This window comes from Colias croceus, chromosome 5 (assembly GCF_905220415.1).
Source record: "Colias croceus chromosome 5, ilColCroc2.1".
Taxonomy (NCBI): Eukaryota; Metazoa; Arthropoda; class Insecta; order Lepidoptera; family Pieridae; genus Colias; species Colias croceus.
The window spans coordinates 7,212,978-7,239,500 of NC_059541.1; the positions used below are offsets into that span (position 1 = coordinate 7,212,978).

General features: G+C 31.9%; 1 protein-coding gene across 2 annotated transcripts in view; it reads right to left on the reverse strand.

The window, feature by feature from the left end:
• Window positions 1–218: 218 nt before the first annotated feature.
• LOC123692053 (serine/threonine-protein phosphatase rdgC) overlaps window positions 219–26,523 on the reverse strand; it is a 39,357-nt gene continuing 13,052 nt past the window's right edge. Inside the window, exons 4-15 of one of the 2 annotated variants that reach the window (XM_045636680.1) lie at window positions 25,496–25,586; window positions 23,812–23,957; window positions 23,448–23,612; window positions 20,042–20,208; window positions 19,836–19,872; window positions 18,798–18,947; window positions 15,180–15,251; window positions 7,303–7,488; window positions 6,869–7,124; window positions 5,342–5,490; window positions 2,741–2,843; window positions 219–2,425 (exon numbers count right to left, since the gene is read on the reverse strand). In XM_045636680.1, coding sequence (XP_045492636.1) covers window positions 2,208–2,425; window positions 2,741–2,843; window positions 5,342–5,490; window positions 6,869–7,124; window positions 7,303–7,488; window positions 15,180–15,251; window positions 18,798–18,947; window positions 19,836–19,872; window positions 20,042–20,208; window positions 23,448–23,612; window positions 23,812–23,957; window positions 25,496–25,586 — 1,740 coding nt within the window. In that variant the 3' untranslated portion in view covers window positions 219–2,207. Of the gene's footprint in view, window positions 2,426–2,740; window positions 2,844–3,388; window positions 3,602–5,341; window positions 5,491–6,868; window positions 7,125–7,302; window positions 7,489–15,179; window positions 15,252–18,797; window positions 18,948–19,835; window positions 19,873–20,041; window positions 20,209–23,447; window positions 23,613–23,811; window positions 23,958–25,495; window positions 25,587–26,523 lie in introns of those variants that run through there. The other variant, XM_045636681.1, reaches the window with a different exon arrangement.

Here is a 26,523-nt window from a genome sequence, read left to right on the forward strand (position 1 = left end):
ATCCATTGTGCGACGGCATCGTTTACAAAACGGATAATCTTTAGTACCTATTCAAGAGGAGAAACGCGGAAATAATATTAAGAATTTCAGTTTTTAGGGATGATTTTAGTGCAGGAAATCAAAATCGTTTGTATCTAAGATACTCTTAACGATTTTCATTTATAAAAGTATGGAGTGTAGATAAGATGTATTATAAGGTTTTATAAATAAAAGACAAATTGATCAGTATCACAATTTAATGAACAAAAACATTTTACGCATAATATGATGAAATTAGCGAATATTTCTCATAGTTATAATGTGGTACATGCGTTGTTTCCCTTATTTTAAATAACCTACAGTAAATAGTTTAAGAAAGTGCAGATGTAAAGATTAAAACGGTTACATCGCTAGAATTCAAGTCCAGCTTTTAATTCTCTCCATATTATAAATTAAAACTCAAACAAAATTATTTCTCGATAAATGGTCGTATAGATATTAAATTTAAATAATTTTACACTACGATAATTGACCGTTAAATATAATATAAAAAAGTAATATGACTGAAACCAGACTTAACATGCTTTGCTTTTCTTTTTGATGCAGATATTTAATTAAATGATTGGCCGAATGAGTTTGTGATTAAAACTAAAAATATGTACATCTATTTAACCCAGTAACTTAGTACTTATATTCAACACATATTTTATACGATATAATTCTTCATTCCTTCTGCCTCCTGAGCGATATAACAACGCTATTCTCTAAAAAAGTGATATAGATTCAATTGTAATTTGGAAAATGACATTTTATTAAATAGATTGGAATGATTAAATCTAATATAAAGATATGTACGAAATTTTCAAGACTAGGTTTGCGACTAGTTATAGCATCGATAGCATTATTTTAATGGCTAATGCGTTTTAAAATTGTATAATAACTATTACTATGTAAGTCTATGTAGTATGTAGTACTATGTAAGTAATAAAATTAAGGAACTGAGAGGATACTACCAAGTAATTTTACGAATATGAATAATTCATACATACAAAGAGATCTTTAAGATAAATAGCAGCATTTGTATCTAAATATATTTTATTTAATTAAGTACAAAAATATCGCAATAAATATATTTTGTAAATATGTTTTTCAAACAATATGTTTGTTCCCATGATTAAAAGTGTTATAAAAATTGATAAAATTATGTTTATCATAAAAAAACATAAACTTTTTCTATAAACTTGGCACCAATTGGAAATAAAATATTTACGTAGAATAAGTACGTAATTTTAATTTATTTAACATTTAATATTGTGAAAACAGTTCTTTCATACAATTCTGATAATTAAATATTCCTAAAATCAAAACGTAAGTTATAATTATACATATAAATATAGATAATTCCACTGAAATTAATGACACTATACGAAATTTAGAGTAACTGTTATGTCTATAAAATTTTAATATTTTGCTATGTGAAGATTGTAGAAATACTTCAGGGAATTATAACTATGGGGCCCTATATTATACAAGATCGCAGTATTATAACTATCAAAGCCAAATAATAAATTATCGCTAGATGACAATCAGAATACAAGTAAAATATTTATTCTTAATATATAGAAAATATTTTAAAATGCAAGCCTATAATTAATTAGGAAGGTTTAAACTCGATGTAACAAGAAAATTAGGCTCGATTAAAATGCAAGAATTTAATATTGTTTTCTAATCAGCATGCAACTACCTACATAATTGAAACCTTCACTACTGAGGGCTCATTACGTTACTCAAACAAAAATGACAAATCTAACTTACATTATGTATCCACTCATGATGTGCTAAATCTTATAAGTATTAAAATTGATCTGTCTACGAGTACATTACACAACGTTTTCAAATCGAATAATAAATTCAAGCGATATGCATTATGAATGACACAATAAGCCCCCGATAGGTGTTAAATCCGTTAGCGCGATAAAGCGTAAATTTTAAAAATGTAAATCGGCAGTACACGTTCACATGTCGCTTTCCAGGAGACCTGGCCGTCGCGTATCGACGCGTTCGATTAACGCTATTTCCTCCTGCCCCGACGAGCTTTGGCCGGCGATATTAACCCTTCTATTGTTAGTCGGTCTTTTGAAGTCATCGTCCATTCTCAGTAGTTCGATTTCGACGCCAGTTTCATCTTTATCGACCGCTGTCCTGCTCGGATAGCGGTCTAGCTCCTGTCAGGTGGCCTGAAGTTCGGCAAGTTGATGTTCCTCCTCGTGCAAACTCTTTTCAGCGAGACGGAAGCTCTCTAGAAACTCGTTGAGATCGACCAGACCGTCCTTGTTGATGTCCATGAGCCGGCAAATGTCAACCAATTGCTCTTGCGTCAAAGGGTTCGGCATGTACTTACCGATGAGTTGACAAGCTTCTGAGAACTCCTCGAGGGTTATGTATCCTGTTAATGTTAAGAGAATTTCTATGAATTTTATAGGAAGACAGGCACTAAAAGGATTTTAATTGAGTGAAATTAATTTATTGATTATTTTATTAACAATTTCCGTGAAAACAATTTTATAGGACAAATAATTCAAGCCTTTTTTAGTGATACTTGGAAAATAAAATTTAGTCTTGGTGAATTAATGGTCAAAATTACAATCAAGGGCGGGTTTAACGTTGTCAACTCTGCCAGTTTGCATAATCAATCCCTTTAATCACACACTGAGTTGACTAACTTTCATTAAACTGAAATATCAATTATCAAGAGTCTTACCCGAGTTGTCTTTATCTAAAATCTTGAATATGGCTTCCAAACTTTGCTTGTTCTTATACAGAGTTTCAACTACAGTCTGAGTGTCGGACTTTCGACCAAACTTCTGCAAACGAAAGAAACATAATATTCATAATATGATATGTATAACATGGAAGTAGTCATAAAATTCATATCAAAATTTGCTTTTGCTAGCTTTTTAAACGTCAGTTTTTTATTATAAAATATTAAAAAGGATTTTTAAAAACTAACTAGGTAGTTATACTAGAGTTAACCTACTTATACAAGTTTTAAAACCAATAAAATGCGTAATGGCACCTGATAAGTGATATCCAATAATGCAAAAGGTATATTGCGAAACCAATCTTTATGCTCTTTTACATCTTTCATAAATCGCTCAGTTAACTCATTTCCTTTAGAAGCATTCAACAGTGAAAAATATAAAGCTGGCGAAACGAATTGATATAAATGAGTGCTCTCGTAGCTGACTATAAAAATCATCTCGACTCGTTTTTATCCATTGTTTTGTTTTAAACGAACATTCCTATATTAATTATATAATTGGTAAAAAACCTTTTATTTATACACCGGGAAACTTTAGGGAAAGCGAAGTTATTTGAGAATCAATTAAAAAATTAATTAGAATCTTTAAATTCTTGCTCATCAATCTCAGATTTGTCACTTTTTAATGATAGAACTGATTTCGCTTTTATAGAGAATTTTTATGTTATGTTATATATAAATTATTGTACTAACGTTTAGAATATTGTATTATTGTGACAATATCGAATATAGTGGTATATTTCTGTTTTCCGATGAACGCCTGTAACCGCGTAGCTTGCCGCGTAGTAATAAGTGAGCCATCTGTCAAGAAACATGAGACATTCCACCCACGGAAAATACATTTTCCCGATCATTTACAGTCCTGCAGTGTTCGGGAAAATTGTGGCTGTATTTATATATATATTGTAAATATTATATTTATTATGTAACTAGATAAGTAAATAATACTTAAAAAAATCTCTGTCTTAAAAATAATAACTTTGTTTTTGTAAAAGTAAGAGTAACTTTGTCAGTCTATCACTCCTTCACGCATAAACCACAGAACCGATTTGGGTAAAATTTGATACAGAGATATGTTGAGATCTGTGAAAGGATATGGGATAGGTTTTATCCCAGAAATCTATTTATTTTTCTTTGACTACACGGGCAAACGGAAATCTCATAGAAACGGGAATTTATTTTTCTTTGACTACGCTACGGAAAGCTAGTATGTGTATGAGTAATTAATCTACACTCCATACCTATATTATAACACAAAATCTCGCTAGTCGCTAATGATTAGATATAATATGCCTTTGGCTCTTGATCTACTAGACTAAACAATAAACACCCCAATCATAGCACCCGCTAATCATAGCAACGTTTGGTGACGGGTGAACGTGTCATTAGTACAAACTACAAATGCTACAAGCGTCGCGCGTGTCATGTCTATCGATCTTGATATATTTAACTAACGCCTTCTGATAAGTATGCGATAACAATGGTGTAATATATTAATCATAACTATTTTAATAAACCCGAACTGGACGAAATTAAAATGTGGTAGTTCTTAGTTAATTGTTTGTTTAAGAAGAGCGTGTGAAACTACTTTGACAAGATTCAAAGATAGCAAAATCGTCACCTTAGTCCATGACGTGACGGTATTGCCACGTGACCTTGAAATTATACTCTTAACGCGACTAAAGAAGTTTCACTTCATAAATCATCAAAATCGGATCACCCAGTGTAAAGTTCTGAAGTCTCAAATAAAATACAGTCGAATTGAGAATCTTATTTTTGATGTCGGTTGATAATTTACTATATGAAAGAGCAGTGGTAACTGGTAGCCTATCTTTATGTTAGCCCTAAAACAAACTGAAATAAGACGACGAATAAAACACGTCGTCCCATATCAACTTGATGAAAATATTGCCACCATTTCATTTATACATAAGGTCCTGTAGGATAATTGCGAATAGGGTCCTGCTGGCATTCCAATAGTGTAAAATGTAATCTTTGCAAATAATTGTTACAATAATAGTGTTAAATGGTAATAAGTGACCTATTATTATATAAATATTTATCCGAATCTTATCTATAATAAAAAAGAAAAGATTCTTTGAAGGGAAAATCACGCAATCACAACATTTGCAACACCCTTATAATATATCATTATCATATATTTCATTAGTTCTTGATGATAATAAGAAATTAATAATTATCAAGAGCTGATGAGATGAGATAAAAGCCTTTATTGTACCAATATCTACTAGTCATCATTGGTGTGGCACATCAAAATTTAAAAAAAATGTGTGCGTGTACTAGTGTACACACGTAAGAAGTGAAACTTCTTTATGACCTAACCTATTTTTCAAAAAATAATTTACTGTATACAACTTAACAGAAATACGTCGAATCTCGCGTGGTAGGGATAAGAAAAAGATGGCGCGTAACGGAAAAATGTCACGCGTAACGAAAAAATGTTACACTAAATTTTTTTCCAACCCCGATAAAGAAGATTCACTTCAATAAATAGACTTATCATCACATTTTACAACTTACATTAGCGGACAAATCAAACGTATCCATGTATCTAACACGACGCGTGTCCGGGTCAGTCCTCACCAGCTTGTCTTTGAGCATTCGCCACGGCAACCCCAAGTGTGTCGTTTGTTCCATGGCCGTGCACCAGTCGCTGATCGATATGAAACCTAAGGGTGTTTGGTCAGTAATATAATGTGAAATCTATTGGGAATAGATATCGTAATATTTGAATCTTTATATTTAAGTACAGTTGCACACATTGCACAGTTGTATGAATTTCTAGTAACAAAATCGATGATTCATTTAAACAATCAGTACGTAAGTATAAAATGATCTAAGCTCCTAATGTAGAATATAGATTACTAAGTAACTACGTACTAAGTAAGTATTCTTATGCTACAATCTTACGAAACAAAAAATCTTATTGAAAAAAAAAAAGTTATTGGAACAGAAGCTAAATGACCTACCTATAAGATTGACTTAACATATACGGCTCGAAATGTATAAGAGCTACGTTATAAAAACACGTAACCAAACCGTAATATCATAATATGTGATATATTACTATCGTTAGGCAAGAATTGCTGCGTAGTACATGTAAGCGGGGAACAGTATTGATTTAACACTGTGATATTTATACAGAATAAACCACTCAGTGTAGGTATTGTCAATTAACTTGTAGCTACAAAGCTACCTAATTGAAACTACACCAATCACACTCGGGAGCTATTTATAATGACGTGAAATGATAACAATGCGTCGTTTCAAACAACGACAAAACAATGGGTATACAAACTCTGACTGTAATCTAATTTCCTATAAATGCTACGAGATAATTTAACAGATTTTAAACGAGAGACGTAATATAATTTGCTATCTCAAGACAAAGAAAATTAAAATATTATATTTGTGCAAAGGAACCATTGCAATCTTAAAACAAACTTGCATTGCGAACTTATAATTTCTACTTTACAGTCAAGAATTTTTCTCATTCGCAATGGAATTCAATATGGAAATTCAATTTTAAATTTAATTTAATTTTGAATCAAATTGATACGCCTATTGTATTGCAGGTATTCAAACTATAACATATTGAATATCGATATATTGTTACAAAGCATATTTTTCCGGATAAAAGACATAAAAAAATAAAATCTTATTGGATTACATTCCTTTTAGCGTTAATAATGTTTTAATTAACGATCGGCCATCAGATAAAATACTTCAATAAGTTTTGCGCAGATGAGTGACATTTCCAGATAGCCCTCATTAATTTTATCCAAAAGTTTTACCGTAATCAAAAGATAACTAATGAATTCAATTCCGAACAGACATTTTGGTGTAAAATAGCTTCAGTAAAATATTTTAGTATGCTTCGCACGAGCTATCATTGTTTATGGACATAATACGATAACATAAACTTTGTGTTTGTGCATAAAATACAACAACAAATATCAAACTTTTATACAAGCTATATTATGATATCTCTCAAAGTTTTACTTCCTTTATAAACTTGCTCGAAACAACTGGTGCAAAATAACTCACCGGTGTTCTCTATGTCCATGCTTCTGAAGGTCCCTTCTAGTTGTCTTCTAGCCATAACTATGTGACTATGCAGTTCTCTCATAGCTGATGATTCCACAAGCCCAACTCTCTGTCTAAAGGTCAGTCGTCTTGTTCGAGAAACAGCCGCTGTATACTGAACGAACTGACGCTCAAGCGCATTTCCTCGCAGCTTCAAGTATGCACCTTTATTAGATCCCAGCTCGTAATAGTTGGACGCCGAAAATATGGTGATGACCTGGTAAATATGACATAATTTAACACTTACCAGAATTTCTCAAATATTTTTAAAGGATACCAAATACTAAACTGAAAACATTTAAAAATTAAACCTTGTAACTCAATTATATTATAAGCTCGCTAACATCTATACAAACATAAATTTAATTGAAGAAGCAGCTAACAGTATAACTCACATTCCCACTATGCAGTAGTTCATAACCTCCAGGCTTACACTCGTGGCTCCTAACGATGAAACTAAGCTTGTTCTTGTGCAGGAAGCTCGCGGTGACGTCGGGACCGAAGTAAGTGCCCGCACCGCGGAGCGCGTTCGCCACACAACCGCCCATGCTTTGGGGGTCCGACCACAGAATATCGAACACCTAGACGAAGAGACATAATATGAAAAATACTATTGATGTAAAATATTTTTAGAATCTTAATGGCTATGCTTTTAGTTCCTTCTTTAATAATTTTCTTATTCAATAAATATATTTAAAGAAAATGTTGTGCTCTTTGTTACTTATATATTATGTATCCTTTTTGTACTTTTCTCTGTGGTGCACAATAAAGATTTTTTGTTTGTTTGTTTCTAAATTATAACTCGAATTTTGAACTCATAATACTTTTTTCTAAATCAGAACGAAATTATATCTTATTTTTAATTAAGTGGGCTAAATTCGCGAAATTTTACTCAAGTTTACTCTTACAAGATACTTAATATTAACACATTTAAACATCAAGGCTTCAATAGCAGACATATTTTATCATCTTAATTTGGTTGTTGAGTCAACACACCGAGTTATAATATAATATATGAAAGTTTTCCTCGTCATAGTAATTCGCTGTATAAATTGGAGGAGAGCTCGACACACATTAATTACGTCTCACCTGCAACCTTACTAGATAAGGACTTTGAACAAAACTGTTACGTCAATTTATGGAACATAAAACATGTGTAGCTAAATTTATTTTCCTTTCATAATACTTTGTCATACATGTTTATAAAAAGGTAATAGGTCAATAAGACCTAATAGGATAGGTGGAATAAAAGCGTTATTGGAGAAATGCTCAATAAATTATGAATACATCCCTATATTTTTCATTACATGTAAGTCCGTCGAAACCGAATTGCCAATCTCGAGCAAAATAATTAATCGAGGGCTTATCTGAGCTTGTTCCATCACAATTACCACCGTGACGCATTGTTCAATTCTTGCGATATTACTTACGGATGATTTACAAATAATTAAAACGATGTGCATGAAAAACAAAACAATTATCTGGCTTATTATTTTCGTGATTACACGTGTGGGGTGCGCGGCCCGTACTCTCAAATCACAAATGTAACTGAAAATGGCTTTTCGTATTTCGTGATTCACCCTCGCCTTAATAAATAGAATCGTGAAAAATGATTCCTCTATAAATGGGAACATGAATAAAAGAATAAATAGAATATTTCTCGTCGCATCGTTAGCTTCACTCTCGCCATAAATACGTATATTTGCAGATATAAAACTTTTTTCATTTCGGAAGTGTCCGTTATCAAAGTTTTTATGACTCAACATTAAAAGGCAATCGTATTTTTATATTTATGACATTAAAACATTAAAATTTGGTCACGTCTCTCGAGAACTCAATACTTTATAGCTTAGTACCGACTACGAAAATATTTTTCACGATTCATATATTTATAATGATTCATAATGTTCTGATAATATTAGTATTGAGCTGAAATAAATAGCTATTAATAGCTATAAATAGCCTATTCCAAGGTTATGACTTTATTAATAGTAAAGGAATTCCCCGCCCTAATATTAAATGAAATGTTCTAGTAGGTTAATATTATGTTATACGTGAATAATTTTATCGATATTGATATTCATTTAATTAATTATAGTAACCCAAGAAATAACTTCAGTAATTAGTTATTGAGACTGTAGTGTCTAGAACTGTTTGTGTAGCAAATAGCGATGGATTGTTTGAGAGCAACTCGATTACAGTGTGATACTGATCAATTGAAGTGAAATGTTCATGCTATGTAGTTGTACTGTGTCGCTGGGAAATAGCAAACTAATTGTAACATAAACAATAAAGTATATCCATTATCTATTATTATCAACTAGGTGCCGCCCGCCCTGCCCTAGTTTCAACATTTAAAATATCAATTTAGCGTTAAATAGAAACTTTATTCATTTTATTGCTATTATTACGTGACGACTTACATGTGTATGATGTAACGTCTCTATAAAACACATTAAATGGTAATTGTGATTCAAAAAGTATATACATACCTATACTTTATAGAAAGTATAAATAAAAACGGAAAATGGAAAACAGAAATCATCAATTCAGTAAAATCAGAAATGATGTCCTCATTACCAAGAAAAGCGATTGCCATTGAATGTTAAATTACAAAATAAAGGCTCCTGTCACAAGCTTATTCTATGGAAAAAGGAAAAAAGCAAAAGGTATAATTTAATTTATAGTGTAAATGTGTTTCTTTTTGTATATTCTATTTATATCAATGTTGCAATTATGTAGATATGTATAATTTGCATGTTTTGAACCGTCCATTACAAATATTGAAAATGTAGATATTTAAAATTTAATTAACTTAAATAGATATTTAACATTTAATGCAAAATTACATTCATTTCAAAATGAAGGACAGAATTAAAAATTATTTTTTAATAAAGTATTAATCAATACGCAAAACGAAAATAGGTAAGTTAAAGTTACCTAAATTTAAGTTAGGTAATTAGGTAGTTCTTATACTACTACTAGTCGTAATACCAAGTTTTGTTACGCTTATTTTCGTTTCCACCAGCCAACATTTCGAATTATCTCATAACTTATTTCCCTAACCCATTTTATTTCCATATCACAACCAGCGTTCATAGCTGGAAGATCTTAATCAGCAATAATATGCCTTATTACGTACCCATAAACAATAAGTACGCGACGCGTTTTATTAATACCATAACATGCTCGTCTCTTGGGTGTAGTAAAACTGAATTATAATTTAATGGGAAATTCAAAGAAACTGTAAATTACATAGCTGTAAGAATGATAAATAAAAAATTAATTTGCCTAATGAAATGGACACATCAAATACCTAGTCGTAGCAAATAAGCGATTGTTGTAAGTCTAATAAGAATTAACAGTGTCAAAAATTACTATTATTTAAAAAAAGCAGTCAGCAGTCACGGATACAAAGTTTATAATATTTGCACGACTTAATTACAAATAGTTTGGAAAATCCAAAAGTGCACGCCTCATAATCTCATCCTTTACAATAAAATTGATTATTTATAAAGAGTACACTATAAATATAAAAAAGAAATAAAATAAAACAGTTGGAAAAGTAAAGAAAGCGGTACCGTAATAATTGAGCTATTTTTCTTGTGGCCCCACCTAGATGTGAAACTGCGCAGGTTTAAGGGACTGACTACCAACTTATTTTTTTAAACCTTGGCTTATAGTATAAAGAATCGAGTTTATAATGCTGAATTTTGAGTACACTATAAATATAAAAAAAATAAAACATAAAATAAAGAATATATATAGATATACTAAAATTATGGAGAACAGTCGATATTTTTTTTTGTTTATTTAATAACAATTAAACCACATCGAATCAGACCCTGAAAAATGAAAGGGTTCTATTCCTGAGCATACTCAAGCGTAAGAGAAAAAAAAGACTCGATTAGTAAAGTATTTCGGTCGCTATCGTGTTAACAAGAAAATCCTCCGCACATACAGACACACGGACGTCCAAGACAGAACTTTTTTAAACTGTTTTTTAACTAGTTTAAATAACAAAAATGACATCAAAAATATCATGAATGTTAAAAATAGTGTTTTTTCTTAATATGTGTGTGTATGTATTATCTTACAAGTGCAATGTATGATAATAAAGACATTTTAAGTTTGAAAAATCAGATGTTTTGCGCGAAGTGACAGTAGTACCACAGACTAATAATAATATACTAGGTAGTACCCACCTCAACGCTTCGCTTATGAGGCGTGCAATAAAAAAGCTCTACATTTAAATTGAATCTTCTGAGGGCTGATTTTTCAATCCTTGGTTAAAATTTATTCGTCGATAACATATCGAACTATCATTTAAAAAAGTATTCTAATTGCCCGTGTTATATAGGTGGTATTTTAATATTATCGTGTAAATCTTGGACGGGTAAGTTTTATCCAAAGATTGAAAATTGGCCCTACGTGTAGAATCAGCCCTGTATCAGAGATAAAAAATACTCGATAACTTCCAAATAAGCAAAAATAAATAAGACCAAAAACCTACGACAAAATGGTAGGTAGGTATAGGTATACCGGTATAGCGAGGTCGCTACGATAAAGAATAAAAATCACTGATTGACAGTATTCCAGAATCATTATGCAGTATAATGCCACCTCAACAAAAAGGCATTATATCAGTGGATTCGTAATTCGAAGGATAAGAATGACGTCTACAAGTTAACGAGTCTTTCAGACACTGATGTCAAATACCCTGACACGTGTTTCGTTTGCTAACGAAGGTATGTCTGCGTCCTGCGATGTGAACGCGAATAACTGACCCGCTTTTATAATTTGTTTGAAATGTGCCATATAACTAGATAAACCGTAATAAGTGTTGTTGTGAAATAGGGCAGTAAAAAATGTGCATCTAATTCAAATAAAAAAAAAATATTGAAATCTTTTTTAAGTCAATTCGAGTAAAGAATATTAAGAACTCATTATCAAGTCATACGATAATAATAATACTAAAAATATATTTTTCTATTATTGTAAAACATTTCCAACCTTATAGGCATACACTATACAGTGTACTCTATATTTATGGCTGTACATATGAAATGGCACTCTGAGTAAAGTTAGTTATGGCAAAGTGTCTGTCACGGAGGACAAATTGTGAGAAGAATCTATCCCAAGAGGGCAAGTTATTCGTAAAGCTCCGTCGTCGCATTGAGCGACGCAACTTGTAAATCGTATTATGGCGGCTCTGAGATGGAGCCGCAAAAATTGGTTGACCGAACAATATCGTAGATTGAGTTACAATATCACAACTCACTTTGTTATTAAAGTATCAACGATTTTGATGGAAATATACAAGATAAAAACCTTAGCTTTCTTCTAATAGCTTTTGATTCCATACTGAAATCTTTTTATGAGCCTTAAACTTAGTTTATGTTTGGTCTTACCTATTTCTTTGATAACGAACATAAAAATTATTTACTCGAAAATGTACGATATTTTTTAATTTGCATTTTAAAGCTTTGGTAGTTAAGAGATTAAAATAACATAAATATATTTTTTCAGTAACCTCTAATTCTGAATGTTAAAAATGTTGTGTAAGTCAACTGAGACATTAATTTCGCTGTTATTAACATACTTCGTAAAGCTATTTTTTCATTGGCATGCGTGATATCTTTGACATTTATGAAATAACATGTGAGTTGCGTGTTTTTCGCCCTATTTATTTAATAAAAAATAAAAAAGACTAATGTGTGTTTAAAACTTGCTGTAATATGGCTGTAATTAGAAATTACTTTAAATTGCCCATTTATCAGCTTGTATGAAGGGTTTCTAATATTTCTAAGTTTTTTTATTGTAAACAAACTCAATCGCTTAATCCGTATGAATTTTAATACATTTATAGTCAAGTTACTTTATTTTGCGTCCAGAGTTGAAAATATTCAAATTAGATTCTGGCTCGAATATCGAAGATTTCAAACAACTAGTATTTGGAATTCCATAACGAATTCGACATGTGTACCGTCGTCCGTAGTGGATCTCCGCCCAACTTCCTGAAAAATATTCGGTGACGAAGTTATCTCTCGCTTCTATGCATTTTTACATAAACTTTATTTAAATTGAATATTTTGATACTTCTAACACATGTATATAATAAAAATGGAATGATGGTTTTCAGAACCAAAAAGGATTGTCTTATCGTTTATTATTAGGTATTCCACCACAACCGAAAGTTGGAACTTGTACAGTCAATCAAAACTTTCTTACTTTAGAAAACCCATTAAACAATTAACGATGCTCTATATAGGTACATCGTCTGGGTATATAATACATATATTGTTACGTAAATATCTAGTTACGGCAAGTTCATCAAGAAAATTCCATTAACATCCCGCTCGATATGAGATGAAGTTTCATGTAAACGATCTCGGTCCTTAGATCTGGCGATAAAGAGAGATGGGAAAACGGGGTAGGTAATACTTACTTTTAGAGTAACTTATCTAACGAGCGTTAAGATTGCAAGTAAAGGAATACTAGCTAATGAGTTTCCCGAGATGAGACATCTGGGCGGAATGTTTTGTTCAAATGTGATAATTTCGAATGTAGAAAGTATTTTGTTTTGGAAATTCTATGAATATATAACGTATCAGAAGAGTGCTGTCCATGAGACGAGACTGAGGACTGGATACACTGATCGATTTTCTATAGTGGCCAGATTTATTTGTTGTTGTTTTTACCGGAATTCATATACAAGACTGCTAGATTATGCATTAAACATATTACTAATGAGGTCGTCAATGTATGTATTTTGTAATACCACTCAAGATTTACAAATGAAAGGTCTGAAATAACTTTCGAAATAAATAATAATGATCACAACCGAGAGAGTTCTCTTGATTTCAGGTGTATTATTCATATTTCAATTTGTAGCCTTCTTAAAAATGCGAGAGACCTTTCGTCTCGAGAAGTGCCCCGCTTCATAATGCCATATTGAAATAATATCTGTAAAAGCTAACGACTTCTGAGTTGGCAATCAAGCAACGTAATCTTGTTTATAGATTGATGAATATCTCAGAGGAGAACCAGTTAACGAGCTTGATTTCGTAACACGATTCACTGAACATAACAATAACTCTATTATAAACACCATGCATAAATGTACAAGCAATATACCTACATTTATATAGCTGTGATTCAGTTACGTCATTGGTGTGCCTATTGTATACACGTCACACGAACGATTTAATTATTATCACCGAAAAAGGATAGCCATCATTCATCAATAAAATGAATTTTGAACAAGAGCGATCGTATTTTATGAACAGTTCGAAACTTTTTGGGTTTGATGTGACCTTAATGTGACTTTTATTATAATAGGCGATCCAACATAGTAATGGAACATCAACGATTTACCAGGGAAACCACTTTGCGTATCAATTTATTTTATATTTCCGACTATTACATAAAAGTTAAATTAAAAAAAAATAAAGTTTATTTGACTCAGAAACACAAACACATGGAATATACAGATCTAATTTGCAGGTACATACATTTTGTTACAACCAGAGTTTAAACAATGACCCCTATGCTAGGTTAAACCTGTGTTATAGGGGTCATAACAATTTTCAATGATTATTAATTGGTACGAATAAACAACAATGACGTCACATCAATGCGCTTAAGCGATCCAATCCGTTATTAGATCGCATAGAAAACTAAGATAATTCTCCAATAACTTACAAAATTTGGCGACGGCGAACGAACGAATTTAGTTGAAACAAATGTGAAAATTTTTGTAGTTGTGACTAACTTTATCCATTCTAGAAAAGTTATATGGTAGTGTTTATTGTTTACAACCTACATAACTGGATAAATAATAAATTCAGTTCGATTCATACAATAATATTTATGTCAAATACAGGTATAACAATTATTTAAAGACTCATAAAGTTTACGATAACGTGAGAACCATTACTGATCCAAAACCGCCGGTTTCGCGTGCCAACCCATTAGCAGTAAAACACTTGAGAATGGTATACTCGCTCGTCAAGCAATAAAACAATCAATCGATAGCCGAAACCGTTGTACGAATCTATACTAATATTATAATGCTGAATAAATTGTTTGTTTGAACGCGCTAATCTCAAGAACTACTAGTCCGATTTGAAAAATTATTTCAGTGTTAGATAGCCCATTTATCGAGGAAGGCTATAGGCTACAAGTATATCATCACGCTAAGACCAACAGGATCGGAGTCACGCGGGTGAAACCGCGACACGCAGCTAGTGAATGATAAATGGTACCTCACCTGTTTCCACTCCACCTTGTCGATAGCTTCCGACGAGCCTTCAGCGACCGGCGGTCGAAGCAGCGACGCGTACTGAAAACAAACTTTGATCTCACCAAACTTAAATTGAATTCACAAGCATCCCTATTATGTAAAACATCCACGTTCTTTATGAGAAAATATTTTTAAAATGGAATTCATCACCTTAAAATTTATAGACAGAATACATTTTTGTATCACGCTTCGGTGATTTTGGTAAAAAAATTCTTGTTTAATGCGCATTTCCAATTTAAAACTGAATTCGGTTTGTTTGGTAAAACATGCAATAGGAAAGCAGGAACTGTAAATTGCACGTCCGTTTGAGTGACAATAAAATGCAATGCCAATGAATGAAATGGATAGTGATAATACGCTGCGCTATTTCGTAATTAAATGAAAAAGATTTTACGTTATTAATGAAAATGAATAACAATTATCTTTAAATAATAGAACGTACCTTCCACTAGTACATACCTATACTAACCTTGAGTTTTTGATGACAAAAAAATTATTTTCTCAAAACAAGTTTGCACTATGTATGTAATGGGAGATTTAAAAATCGTGTCTTTAATTAATTTGATTTTGCATTTGAGTTATTTGGAAATGAATTCTAAAAGATTAATGAAGTAAAAAATACGGCCACTAAAAAAATTAGGAAGCCCAACTGTTAAAATATGAAGCTGCTTCTTTTTTCGATTGCGACGATAAATTTATATTAATTAAGTTATAAAATCTCTTGGAATTCACTGCCGTGGAGCGCTAACAGAAATCTCGAAGTTTAAAATGGCAATGCTCAAGCTATTGAATATTCATAAGGATAAGTTTAAACTTTAACCGCATTTATTCAGAATTATTTTCGCATTTCATATTTTGTTGTCTGTGCCTATTTTTGTATACGTGTTGGTGTCATATACATCACTTTGTACTTGGCTCGAATGTCACGCAAGTTCAAAGATTGATATATTATATAAGTGTGTTAACGCCGTTATACACAGTTGACAGATATATACTACGTACCTACATACAGTTAGGAAACTAAGCCCCTGCGATGAAATTATGACGTATAGCTATAGGGCTGTTACCTTTTTGATATTTAACCGACTTCAAAAATGGAGGAGGTTATCAATTCGGCCTGTATATTTCTGTTTGCTTTTTTTCACAGTTGACTTTGTGGTAATTTTGAGATTAAAACCCGTTAAAATTAAAAAATGGTGTAGCCTAAATATGAATTTACAAGAAGAAACAATCTCAATAAAATATATACCTTGTAAAAGTAAATAGGTACGTTTTTTTCAGTGCTATATTTCGAAATCTTGTCTTTTTTGGACGCCGAAGGCTATTTTAATGTAGGTACCTACCTAAATTATTTATAATGCTTGATATTTGTATGATACATAATATAAGTATTCAATAATTATTTTAAACCAGAATTAACAATACTTGTATGTAGGTATACCTACTAAATTATTTTTAAAACGATAAATTAAATTAAATTAAAAAACACAAAATATGCAAAAATAAATTAAAATTATTATTATACGAACATAGAACCTCCTTTTATATAACCTTTTTGTTTTAGGATGAAAAAGAAAATAGTTTGACAGGCTTAGTGCTTTAAAGTCACGTATCGATAAAAATACAATAATTATTATAATATCTATCTTTTTCTTCACTAATATTTACGTAATTATGCACATAAATTTAAACAAGATTTTTTTAAGGTTTCCATTTTTTAGATTTTCGTGCTCTTCTAGATTGCGTAAAAAATAGATGCGGTCTTTAAACAGACTGGACTCCTAATAGGTACTATTTGTAGCTATCATTTTGGTAGAAAATATGTCAACATAATTTAAAACTCATACTGCCATATCTATAGAAATTAAAAAATAGTCTCTTTTTAACTTGTAGTCAGATACGATACAGATATATATTTATTGAAAGGGCTACAAACTGAAACAATCGATATTTATTTAATGTGAAATGACATCACTTTAAACTTTTTTCCATACTATATTCAAAATCTGTGGATGTGTCACCCGCTACTATCGATCCCCCTCAATACCCTCGAAAACACGCTTTATGGGGGGGGAGCCATTTCGAACATTTTGTATGAAGTTTCCTTACTGTATGTATCTGTATAATGTGGTTAGTACACCGACGCATTCGCGTGCGGCAGCGAATCTCTGCGAAACTACTGCGTAGCGAAATATCTGCGGAACGTTAGTAAACAGCAATGTTTTCGCAACTTTTTCGCAATGCGTCTGTGTAATGGCCATTTCGCAGAAAAATTTTTAACATGTGCATAATATAAGTATTGTATATCTCTAATTTATGTTAAAACAGTAAAAAATGAAACAAGACCAAATTTTGTACGTAATGTCTACATTTTGAAATACTGATATTTATTTCTACTTGTTACACAACTTTTAAGAGTTTCACCTTAAGTCAAGTAAACAGCTGTCCTACTCAATCTTTTTCTTTACAACATTTATTGATTTAATTTCGTACGCTTAACTTAAAGGTCAGTCTTGACTCTACGGATTCAAAGTTAGTTGACTTTTCGTATTTCGCAAGCTACAAAACATTTTACGAACTTCAAACTTCATATTTGGTAACTTTAAGGATGTACTAGATTGCTTAGTACATTTTCAATTGAATAAAGTATTCAACTGCTTTATCTATTAAATAACTATGCATGTTTTTTTATGATAGAAAATCGTTTTAAAGTATTTTTTGTCAAAATTAGTATTTTTAATATAAAATATGATTACCTTAACTACATTGATAATCCAGTTACAGTAAAATTTAATTTAATTTATTAATTTGAATATTTTTACTTGAACTAAATAGTTAGGCAAATTTTAAATTTATTTATTATCAATACAATATTCGTATTCAAGTTACATTACTCTTATCATATATACCTAATCTCGAAGCAATAAGAACTAAAAGCTCGTTACAAACCCATCTGATGGCTTAACACTAATATTATGGTAACGAGACACGTCTTTCATTAGAATGATCTTACTAATATCACAAATACGTGATAACATGAAGATGTGAGAAATTCACAAGCACTCAATTAGGCTCCTAAACTTTTCAGGTTTTAAAATATTAGATTTTAGTATTTTAATAGAGAAAAACCGTTGAGAACAAAAAATATATATGTAATATAAAACTTTACAAGACCTATTTTTTTTATCTCTGCTATTATACTGACAGAATTCCAATAGTAATATTTTGAAACAACACTCATAAGTCGAGTTATGTTTGTTGATGTTTGCGCTCGCAATACTGAAAACAAACCATGCTTCATGCGAACTTTGTAGTAAAATATGTGTTACGATATGAATGGTGCAGGTAAGGTAATAACCTTTAAATGTTATGACTGTAAGCAACATTCTGAACGAGCAAAAGCAGTTTTTAAATCAACACTTTAAATCTCATATGAAGGAATTATAAAAGTATATTTTTTTTTTCAATTCATTCTCTTCGGATAATATTTTAGATGTCAGCGAAGACAGATTGACATGGACACTAAACACAAGACTTTTCCATTATACTACTATTTTAAATATTAATACAAAAAACTGTATTTACCTTATCTCTTTCCAGACTCTTCACCATATCCAAGTCAGTGGTATCCGAAATGCCGCCATGTACCACAAAAACTCTATTGTTTATGATGGTGCCTAGTGGTAACCAACGGTAGACGTTTTCTATCAGTTTCAATAGTCGCTCTGCATTGTGCTAGAGTAAAAAATAAATATGTTAAAAATACCTATACTAATCTGAAAAAAAAACATTTAAAAATTTGTTTTTTAGAACTAAATTCAAATCATTTATTGCATACCAATACATTTTTACATACATATTAGTAACCTTATGCAGGTATTGCAATACAATAATACTGCAATACCTGCATAAGATACCTGCTGTAGATAACTAACGTATGTTATCTAATGAAGAGGTACAAATTATTATTATCGTTCACGAATGAAAACCTCAAGAAACAGAAATAAAAAAATAAATTTAACTGAAGAGTTGATAAACAAAACAATTAATCTACCACAATGTTTATGGTCTTTACCTTTTTGTTAGTTAAAGTAAACTCGCTTGATAATGATTAATAACCCCAACGCGTGTTGGCATGATAACTCAAACTTCAGCCTTAAAAGCCCTAATCCAATAAATATTAATACATTGTAAATGTGGCCTATTGGCAGAATAAATTCATAAAATAGATTTTTTTTCCTTTCATGATCATCGTATTCGTCTATATCTACATTTAGAATAATTATAGAGCCTTAAATCTAACTGACATAAAATAATAATAATGATAAAACCTCAAAAGTAATTAAGATTAATTTTAACATAAACATTGAAATCGTTCAATTTGCTGCTACGTGTTCAGAATTCTACTCGCATTTAATCGTAACAGGAGTGAACTCAGATTTTGGGAAATGAGAATAAGCTATAATTGAGATTCTAACTCTTTAATTCTTATTTTCTTAATATTGGAAGCGCTTGTAATACTGAAATTTAATGCACGATTACCAAGTGATATGAAAATAATAATATAACAATACTGCATTTTTTGTTACAATTACGAAAATACATTGCACAGTATAAACTTACCCGATATTTTTGGTTCACTTCTCGAATGAAGCCGTACCTGGAAAAAGTTGTGAACGTACAGTAAACCATAAACACAAAATAGATATTGTACTCAATATATTATACTCTTTCATTAATTATCTAAGTATAGGTATGTGTTCTCCGTATACTGAAATAAAAAATAAGAACTCCCCAACTAAGTTTACAAACTTGACCGTGGCACGAACCTCGCATTCATAATTAGGTCTTCGTGGTTTCCTCGATTGAGGTAAACTCCCCCGGGGAATGTGAGCATACAGGCCAACAACAGCAGCAACACTTCTAAACTCTTCTTGCCTCTATCCACAAAATCTCCGTTGAATATGTATGGATTTTCCGCCGAGGGCAACCCGTTCTGCGGATAAATTCGGTACAATAAAAACGTCAACTGTGAATGCTCAAATTCAAATGAAGATAAATCGAGACGTATCCCAAGTGATTGATACGTTTTGTAACGATTGTATTCCATTACTATAAATTAAAATAAATGTATCGGCAAACACATTAACAATGATTTAATTGAACAATTAAACATATATACGACACATTCTAATACCTACGCTATAGAAATACTTCTAATTATTTAAACGCGGAACGCATTAGTTGGCATTAGTAAGAAATAAACCTCTATTACATAAGCGGCTTATAAAAATGTAAGATAAATAGCACCACGTCATACAAACAATGCAAATATAATCAAGTTCAGGCCGAGAATCCTTAGAGATGCGAGGGTGACCCTGACTTATACTTACACAACACAACCGTCTAATACCAATCGATAGCCCTGTGTTACGCAATCGTTATCCTTTACACGAACCTTGTTATCCTCTGTCTGTTGGTCTGTATTACGGACAAATGCTTTGCTGATTGGCGGGCCCTTTCCCCGATTGTCTGACGCGATAACTTTCCCCTGTCATGGGAACAACGAATTCCTAAATCGTTCAGCATACTCCAACACCTCAATATATTATCTTAATCCCTCATGTGCCTTTATCTGCTTTAAACGAATACGTTTCCATGCAACACTCGTATATCAAATACAAAGTAAATTTAAACCTTTATTCTCGTACATTTTATTACGTGAAACTCATATTACTCCACAGACAATGTTGCGTATGTCGAGATATAATCTAGAACACGTATGTATTTTAAAAGGCATTCAAATTTTGTATTATTTATAGACGTATGCTATAATTTAACTTCATATTCATTCAAATATTTTCCATAAAACAGTTTGATACAATGTACGCTTGAAAATAGGTGCCTATATCATATCTGAAACTATTCATTTCCCTTTCCACTAGATTAAAGCGAAAACAATAGTAATTTATTGAAACAAACGTAACAGGCGGTCAATCAATCAAACAGTTGTGGTATTAAGATCGCACAAATTGGATGACGCGTACGCCGCTCCCTAATTGTTTACCGTGGCCCACTAGGTAGTCTTATCAAGTTTTGACGTCATGGCGTCCGTAATAAACCCCCGCGATATACAACGCTTTAGGAAAATTCTATGCGAATTAGAACTATGACTGTGCTCTATCTGAAACGATGAAAGACAAACTAATTATGACAAATTTTCTATAGAAAAAAGAGACGTATGTTTTGTAGATAGAAGAGATTAAATGGGTTGTCCACTTTTCACGGCCACAACAAATTCAACCAACGGCAATTTAAAACATTTTTCTATAAAGCTAATCGTGAAAATGTTTAACTAGCCAACTTCAGGCTCGTAAATTGGGCCCGGTATATATTGAAAGGTCAATGGGTTAACGACTCAATTCCATTTGGTCGAAGCATATTTCGAAGTATTTTCCTCTCCTGTTGTTTGACGCCGCATTTCCTGTTACATTCTTTGAATAAAATGCTGTGATTGTGTCAGCAAGCTGGCATATTGCCACATAATGAAATCCCTAGAGACGCTCACATACGTTTGCTCAAAATCTTTGATGATAATTTTCATTACCTTAAATTAGAATTACATAAATCTACAAATATGATGCATTATATTATAATGACGTTATCTAAATATTTTGTTTGTTTCATCGAGCTTATGCAGCTTAGCTCAAGAGTTACTATCAAATAGTTTTTGTGTTGAATAGGCTACATTACAGGTAATACTAGCTGATTATCAATGGGAAATTTGAAAGAATATTTCTTTTAAGAGCAGACAAAATTGCGTGGGTCAGCTAGTAATTCATAAACATATTCAATATACATTATACAATAATACAAATCTGTTTACAGACTCTGTGGTATTAATATTAAACAAAATGTTTCAAATGGATTAGTTTGAACGTAGGTTTTAACGCCTACACCATTACTTTAGTATAGAACCGGCTAAGAACAAAAAAATTTTGACACAAAGAATGTTCCAAGTTTAACAAAGCATCGTAAATGCTTGGCTTGCTTCATATTTTCGCTGTGAAATTTTTCTTTGTTCATAATATTCTACTTATATAACAAAATAATTTATAAATACGTATTCGTGGTTTGATTTGGAACATACATGTTCACATTTAAATATTAAGTAGACATCGGAATATCGAATATGATCGCAATAAGAAAATCTTATGAATTTCGTGATGACACTCCACGCAAGATATGGGGTTTCGATCAGATATCTCCATTTATTTAATGCGACATAATACAGCATCCCTTACATCCTATTCCAACCCTTGTGAATAAATCGTTGTCATATAAATATAATACGGGTTGTATTATAGACGCCTACGTTGATATTACTAAAAGAGTAAAAGACGTAACGTTGGCGTAAAATGTTAATAAAATTATGTGAAACCAGTGAACTCATGTGAGTTAGCTTAACAAGTTATTTTTATAATAATCATGTATCACGGTACGCGCTAAAAGTTTATAAAACGTTATTAAATCTAGTTTACAATAGCGTTATGAGTTTGTAATTGGATTTCGACGATAACTCGTATGCAAATAGATGGTTCAAATAGAAATTCATTGTTAAAATTGTTCGATAGTCACTCAATCAATAAACGGTGGGCTACAGAAACACATCCATACTAATATTATAAATGCGAAAGTAACTCTGTCTGTCTGTCTGTTACTCAATCACGCTTTAACTACTGAACCAATTTGCATGAAATTTGGTATAGAGATATTTTGATACCTGAGAAAGGACATAGGCTACTTTTTACCCCGGGACATAGGACAGGTTTTATTCCGGAAATCCCACGGGAACGGGAACTATGCGGGTTTTTCTTTGACTGCGCGGGCGAAGCTGCGGGTGGAAAGCTAGTATTTTATAAATGTAATAAAAGGAAACTTTAAACGATACATTCGAACATATCTAAACGTCTGATGAAATAGAATTTACAAACTCGTTCTAAGGGAAATTATAATACTTAATTTCCAAAAAAAAATGTCTTGTCCTTAATAATAGAAATTTAGTTATAACCAGTATTTCATAATACACTTTTTTCTATTTTCTACCTTACCCTTACTAAAAATAATTATGATAATCGGATTATTCCATTTAAAATATACGCGTTTACTCGAGAATCGCCTCCGTTTAGCGTGGGTCAATGACACATTATATGAATTAATATGAAGCACATTTACCTTATGAAAGATGACCAACAAGTCGTCCAACTTGCCGTGTAAATCACCGCAGATTGTGATCTGGCTGGATATGGAGGTTGTGGCCACGTTAATATTAGGCAACCTTTTCAATGTTTGAGCGGCCTCTTTCAGTATCTGCGCTACGTGCTTCGGATGTAAACGATGCTGGAAATTTTGTTCCCTTTAATATAAACTCATAAACAACGAGTAATTTACGTGACTCGAGGCACGCCAAAGAAAAAGTATTCAATTTATACCCACAGTAAAGTAAATAGTCCCTTGAATTAAGCCTATAATCTCAAATGTAAATATTACAAGCCAATGTGAAGTGGAGCGTAGGTAAATTTCTCGTATATATACCGACCTTTTTCTTTCGGAATGCCTCAATCAGCAGGTCAATATCTTTCCTCTTCAGCGGAAACTCGATATCTGGTCCACGCGAGGATTTCGCCGGCGCGGTTTCGTCCACGCCACCGCCTTCGTCAGACTCTTCAGAAAATACTTGTTCCACTAAAATAAACGTACAAAAATATTACGAAGGGAGGATAACATAACATTCCTATTTATCACGGAGCGGGATAATCCATTAGTGGAAACCGCAAACGACAGAGACAAAAGTCCCTTCAGTTACACGAGTTGTTTTATATGCAAACACCTACCGCAGTTGTATGTAGATTAAGTGTCCCCGCTGAAATGAATTTATGTTCGCTTCACATAATTCTACGGGATTAAACCAGGTATCTTACGGGGCTTCAATCTTCTTACCTAAATAAACGTTTTCTAAGGCAGTAAATCCATTTACCTAATGCGTAAACTCTTATATTTTTATTTGCTATTTTATCTCGACAGCAAAATACACAAGTCGGTTTCAGAAATCGTGAAAACGATATTGAAAACAAATACAAACAGTGTTATATTTTACTTATACCTCTACTCTACCTTCTAAGTTTTAAAAGCTGCCCATAAAACAATACATTAACATGACAATAGAACAATTTTGTTTGTATAAAAAATGTCTATCACGACATAGTATACAACATAATAATTAAAGCCTAACACAAAGGACACGGCATAGTACTTTATTACAATTAATATCGTGTGCCAAATGTGTTTCATTATCTCAATATTACAAACTACTGTTACACGTTGAAAGTCGAGATTAATCTTAGATATTATTTTTAATGTACCTATATAGCAATAAAAAGGGTTCTTATTATTTCTTCAATCCTGCAAAATTCTGGTTTTGTATTGCACATGTATAAATAATCAAGACCTAGTTTAAAACATATCACTAAGAGCCAAAGGTCGAGAAAGCAATAAAGACCATTATGCAATACAAAATGAATTGAAATCTGCAACGCAGTGTAATGTGCTACTTTTGGCAAATAAGGGCCATGAAGAAGTAGGTCTCTTCCGCTTTCTACATTTCCTTTAACTAAAGTTGCGAACGCTGCGACAGTAATGAATAATTTATTCTTGAATCATTATTATTTTCGCAGTCTAAAATCTAAATATATATAAATTATTTAAATTCATTATTGTGCAGCATAATTATAATTTAATGACTTATGAATCAAATAATGTGATGCTTCCCTAAACAATAGGTACACCATGCATTGTGTATAGAAGTTGGAAGTTTGGAATCGTTTATTACAGAAAGCATTTTGTGGATCAATACACATACCTCTGAATTAGAAATGAAAACACTACTCTAGTTGTCCGTTAAAGGTCACAACTTTAAAATAGCTCTTTGATCTAATTATATTTTCGTACTTTCCTAATAGGTGGTATAAAAGTTTAAAAGTGATTTTTATTTGTCCATCAAAATCTGATCATAACTCGTAACAGATGGCATGGAAGCAGACTTAACAACCGATCGTAAGGAACGGAGGTCATCCACAAGCATCCGCCAGTTAATGGGTAATAACTTCTAGAAACTTTATTAAAACAATAGTTCCTAGTATATGACAATATCTGGGAGATGTGGGAACATATGGAGCGCAAGGATTTACCTATATTGGTTAAAACAAATAATGTTGTATACTTACACACGGAGGCAGTACGTGATGTCCGCTCAGAGGACGGTCGGCCGGTGGTATCCCTCATGTGACTCAGCAACGCGTTGAAAAAGTTGTATAACTGGAAAATAGCACTCGTTTTATTGCCTCTGATCTCGAGAGGCGTGTTAAACTTTTCTTTGTAACTCCTGTTAGGGGAGCTCAAGTAGGTCACAATGTTATGTGATTTTTACGATTAATACAGTAAAAAGTGAATAGGAGATAAAATATTATCTACACTTCTGTGATTACAAAATTGTTGTGTGATGTTTTTATTGAATACACTGACATCTTAGAAAACAAAATAATTGTATTTTATAATTAGGTAATCGTTCGGATGCTGTAATGATGCACCAGTCAATATTCAAAATGTCTGTCTGCTTAATAAATCTTTCTTATGCAGACTTTTTTTTCAATACGCATTTCATAGCAAAAACAGAAATTAACTATAATTACATCCCAAAGTAATTAATCAAAGTCATTACCTACGGCTTTTCGGTACGTTTAAGCACGGCATAAAAAGGACCTTTAGTTAATTACTGAGAACTTAACGTTTTTAAGAGGCCTACGTAAGACCTCCTTTGCCAAGTATAGACGACATTGACATACCTATATGTAATGATCAAGGTAATGATTATTATATACGAGGATTTGAAAGGTAGGTATTTAAATAAACTAATTACCCTTTTAATAAAAAATTTTGTTATTGAAAAGTACGAAAAGTGTTTAACTAACAAAACTGCAGCACCTATTTTTTGTAAATGCGCTTGAAAGAAAAAGTACTTGAATGAGTTCTTTAGAAGCTTACATTTGCATAATAATTTTAATACTTGATTGTTAGGTTAAATGTCTAATGTCTGAAAAATGTTACGCTAGTTTACACATTATCTTGTCATTTGTGCACTCGCTCGACTGATCATGCTCAATGATTATGTGGCCCCGACCGCCAAATGAATCACTCAAGCGTTATCTATCTTAAACGTATCTTAATTAAATTTAAGAAATACCCAAGAAATGTC